This window comes from Penaeus vannamei, unplaced genomic scaffold, assembly GCF_042767895.1.
Source record: "Penaeus vannamei isolate JL-2024 unplaced genomic scaffold, ASM4276789v1 unanchor5373, whole genome shotgun sequence".
In the NCBI taxonomy this organism is placed as follows: Eukaryota; Metazoa; Arthropoda; class Malacostraca; order Decapoda; family Penaeidae; genus Penaeus; species Penaeus vannamei.
This window is the reverse complement of record NW_027218351.1, coordinates 2,501-7,500: the sequence shown is the minus strand read 5'-3', so window position 1 is coordinate 7,500 and position 5,000 is coordinate 2,501. Positions and strand designations below refer to the sequence as shown.

Genomic DNA, 5,000 nt, shown 5'->3' with positions numbered 1-5,000 from the left:
TGGAAACAATACAAGTGATTGTTCATATTCTGTCTTGAAGCCTCTGTGTAGAGTACATAATCAAGTTTTATGTATTTGGAATATGATTGGGCACCATCAACTTCTTTGAAGAGTAGATATATTCCTGCCAAGATAAAAAAAAGCACGAGAAAGTGTTATATGATACCTGTGAGGTCTGTGAGAGTATTGTTTAGTATTCTTTTCCCCTTTCCTTTTCGTAAAATTAAGCATAGATAATGATTTTGGCTAATTAGGGTTGCAACCAACTGACGGATGTGAAAGCAGCGCATTTATCAACCGGCGCTTTGCAAGAATTACATGACAAACGACTTATGTTACACAACGGTTTTATGAACAGGGGAGAACAAGCAAATATATAAACATTTGTTGCACTTGGTACAAATATTTAGTTTAGATAGTAATAAACTAGTTAATTTTAGGGAAAAAGTAAAGGAAATATAGGCAGTTATATATGTACATGCCTGTGTATGTATATTTATTAAGTTTTATTATTTCTATTAATTGAGAATATTCTTTAGTGAGTGTAAGCTGTAAGAAGGATAGTAATTGTTAATAATATTAAGTAATATATATGGCTTAGATGCCCTGATTCTAACCCCATTCTTGTCATTCCAGGAAGCCAGCGAGGCTCTCCTCCATGGCTACTCGACGGAAGAACTCTCGCAGGAGATGGCGAACCTTGAAGGGCTCATGAAGGATCTCTCGGCTATTACGGCGAATCAGTTTAATTGCTAGGACGGCAGGAGGAAAAGAGAAAGAGAAAGAAGGAAAGGAAGAGAGAAGGGAGAGATGGAGAGGAAGAGAGAGAGAGAGAGAAGATAAGGGAAGGGAAGAGAGAAATCAAAGATTAATTGCTAGGACTTGTAGGTGCGTGGAGAAGGATTTGAAAAAGAGTGAGAGGTTGGGAGGAAGAGAGAAAAGAGAGAAGGAAAGGAGGAGAGTGAGGAGGAGAAAGAGAGAAAACAAATGAGAGAAGGCAGAAAAGGGAAGAGAGAAAGCAAAGAGAGAATAAGAGGGTCTTACACAAATGATGTAATCAACTTTATTGAAAAGAGGAGGAGGAAGAGAGAGAAGGAGAAGACAATGACGAGACGAAGGAAGAGAGAGAGAGAGAGGGATTCATCGGATACAACGATAGCAATGATCGAGACCGTCTCTGGTATTTTCCCTTCATGAGGATGAAGAGCTGGGTCCTCTCGTCTCATGTGCCAAGCAGTTACCCAGACGTCAATATGTGTCTGAAGAGTGTAAGATTCACGTATTGGAAGACGGCAAATTTCGTCAGTTTTCCTTCATCCTGGAAAGCGCTGTAAGCATAAGCGGACGGTAAATTTTACGTATCAGGTGGTGAATTTCTTCATTTTTTCTTCTCCAGAAGACTATATATGTGCCCCTTGTCCCTCGTAGCGTCAGGTTTTCGGGCTATGAACCATGTCTCCGTTCTTTAACATACCAGGTGCCCAAACCCGAGTAATAGCACGGTTCTCTGCTCAGTTGCCTGCCCTGGAACATTATTGCAAGGAAGATTATGTTACAGTTGCAAGGAAACATCTTAGGGTTGCACCACCCGTGTTTCAGATGCCTCAGATTTTGCAACTACAACATCGTCCTTTTTATCGCTCCTTGTTGCTCTCAAGTCTCTTGATTCTCAGTAATCTTGACATCCCTTTCTTTCGTAGCTTTTGTTTCGTCACTTTTTTTCATTCTGTATTCCTCACCCACTCGAGATCTACGCGAGATGCCAAAACACCAATACCAACCATGCTATCGAACATGATACCAATTACGACACCAGTTACCGCAAACATAACTCGAGTCCTCCGTGAAAGGGATGAATGGCACACTGTACACGCCCGCCAACACTGCCACGCCAAGGCTGTGACGCCATACGTAGAATACCCTTATACCTCCTTACTAACTTACCTAAGCCCGACTCTTATTCCGCAAGGAGAGAGTTTTGGGGAATTGCTCGAGGCCTGCAGCGTCTCGAGTGCCACGCCCTCAGTGCCGCGCTACCAAAGGGAAGTCGGAGAAAGGAAAAATTCTTCAGAGGAAGTTGAAGGCCAGATCGCAACTGATCTGTCAATAGGAAGAGAAAGAAGAGAAGAGAGAAAGGAATAGAAGAGGAAACGTGAGAGAACCATAATACAAAAGAATATTACAATTGCTTGGAGTTTGAGAAAGAGAGAGGAAGAGAGGAAAAGGATTTTTTATTAAATGTCTCTTTCTCTGCAGAAGAAAGCATGAAAGGAACAGAAAAGAGACGGCAGAGAGACGGACAAACAGAATGAGAAAAAAAAAAAAAAAAAAAAAGGAGAGGAAAGTAAACGTGGAAAAGAAACGACGTGCTAGAGAGAGAGCAGACGGAATTTGCTTTCCGTCTTGCAGGAGGGGAAGCCGGCTTGTTTTCGGCTCGGTTGAAAGCGAGCCAATCTTGCTTTTGGGTCACAGGATCCCAGATGAGATCTAGTCAGTTTTTTTTTTTGTTTGTTTGTTTGTTTCTAAGCAAAGTGGGAAGGGAAAATGAGAATAAAGCGTGTCTAGAGAAAAGGAGAATAAAGAGTGATTAGAGAAAGAGAATAGAAAGCGTGTAAAGAAAAATAGAGTATAGTGTTCGAGAGTGAAAAGAAAGGGAGACAGGAAGCGGACATAGAAAAAAGTGATAAATATGGTAATAAAGAGAAAGAGAGAGAAAAAAAAAATATAGGAAAAGAAAGGAAAATGATTAATTCAATTTTTTTTTTTTTTTTCTTTTTCTTTTTTTTTTTAGAAAATTAAATTATTTGATTTAAATGAATTGAATTAAAAGGAAAATTGTGAACATTATGGGGAAAAAAATTGAATAAAAAAATCTTTTTTACTGAGAAATAATTGTGTTTTTTTAATTAATTAATAATTAATATTTTTTACAAAATGAAAAAGAAAAAAAAATGAGTGTTTTCATTAGTGCATGTACGCATGCTTGTGTACATATGTGCATTTAAGGGATTGTGTGCGTATACACCATGTACGCGTGCCTAGACAGTGGCGTGTGCGTGCAGGAACTCATGTACGCACACAAAGTGTCATGTGCACATATAAGATGTGTATTGTATGCCTAAAGGATGTACACGTACAAGGAATGGCGTGTACACGTACTCATACACACAGGGACTCATGTGCGCGTAAAATGGACTCAAGTGCATGTATATAGTGACTCATGTATGTATAAGGACCTATGTACGTTTTTTATGTGCATTTTCATTCTCATGTGCGTATTTTTTTTAAGTGAAAAGTAGGGGGGGGGGTAATTCTTTTAACTTAATTAATTTAATGAGTAAAAGGCATTTTTTAAAAAATGTTTTTACTTAAATTTGTAAATAGATTTAGAGTAACGTCTTTTTTTACTTTTTTACATGCATCATTTATCTTTTTTTTTTTTTTTTTTTTTTTCCTTTTTTTTTTTTCTTTCTTTCTTTCTTTCTTTCTTTCTTTCTTTCTTTCTTTTCTTTTCTTTTTCTCGTCCTTTTTCTCAATTTTTCTGTATTTCTTGAGTTCTCTTTCACTTTCCTTTTTTTCTCTCTCTTTCCCTTCATCTTTATTCATGTTCTCCCTGTACATTTCTTTCTTTTACTTCTGTACGTCTCTCTGTACATTTCTTCCTTTTTTGGTATTCCCTCTTTCTTCTTTTCTTTTCTTTCCAGTTCCTTCTTTCTTCCTCTTTCCTTTCTATGTCTTCTCTCTATTTCATACATCTCTCTCCCCTTTTACCTCATTTGTATTCTCATTAAATGCATTTAACAAACTAATTATTTTGATACTTAGATTTAAGTAACATTTTGTATGTTATTTCCTTTTTTTTTATTTATTTTTTGTCTGTTTATTAGTTATGTTTTTTTTTTTTTTTTTTTTTTTTTTACATTTATTTGAGTTACTGGTAATTCTGTCTTCCCATTTTCTGTAAATGGGGGTCACGTTTTCTTTGAGGCGAGTCTGGATTTTCGTTTTCTCTGATAAATTATTTGGTAATTTATACGCTTTTATTTGGTATTTTGTCATATCTGTCTGTTTCTTCCATTTTTATTGTTATTATTAATATTGATAAGGTTGTTCTATGATTTACATAATTTTTTATTATAAAATTAATTTACAAAAGTTTTTTTCCTTTCAACAAGAAATTGTTAGCTTCCGTATATACAATAAGCTCAAAGATAATAATTATAGTAATGATAAATTAGAAGAAAACATTTATATCATTATTTATGTGTATGTATATATATGTATGTGTGTATGTACATACATACATGTATATGATTCTTTTCAGTTCAAATTAAACCAATGAGAGATTGTATCGTCTGAGTTGTTGAAATGAATTCGAGAGAGAGAGAGAGAGAGAGAGAGAGAGAGAGAGAGAGAGAGAGAGAGTGGGTGAAAATGAGAGAGAGAGAGAGAGAGTGGGTGAAAATGAGAGAGAGAGAGAGTGGGTGAAAATGAGAGAGAGAGAGAGTGGGTGAAAATGAGAGAGAGAGAGAGTGGGTGAAAATGAGAGAGAGAGAGTGGGTGAAAATGAGAGAGAGAGAATGAGGGAGATAGGGAGAGAAAATGAGGGAGATATGGAGAGAGAATGAGAGAGAGAGAGAGAATGAAGGAGATAGAGAGAGAGAATGAGGGAGATAGGGAGAGATAGAGAGAGAGAATGAAGGAGATTGGGAGAGAGAGAGAAAAGGAGATAGGGAGAGAGAATGAGAGAGGGAGGGAGAGAGAATGAAGGAGATAGGGAGAGAGAATGAGGGAGATAGGGAGAAGAATGAGAGAGAGAGAGAGAATGAGGGAGATAGGGAGAGAGAGAGAGAGAGAGAATGAGAGAGAGAGGGAGAGAGAGTGAGAGTGGAGGGAGAGGGAGAATGAGAGAGGAGGGAGAGAGAGAATGAGAGGGGAGGGAGAGAGAGAATGAGAGAGGGAGGGAGAGAGAGAGAGAATGAGAGAGGGAGGGAGAGAGA

At 37.4% G+C, this 5,000-nt stretch overlaps 1 protein-coding gene across 1 annotated transcript in view; it reads left to right on the top strand.

Annotated features, from left to right (window-relative positions):
* LOC113807685 (splicing factor, proline- and glutamine-rich) overlaps positions 1–4,590 on the top strand; it is a gene marked incomplete at its 5' end in the record, with an annotated part of 12,630 nt that extends 8,040 nt beyond the window's left edge. Inside the window, 1 exon segment of the mRNA XM_027359002.2 lies at positions 637–4,590. Within this exon segment, the coding sequence (XP_027214803.2) occupies positions 637–756 (120 nt within the window).
* Between the last annotated feature and the right edge of the window lie 410 nt (positions 4,591–5,000).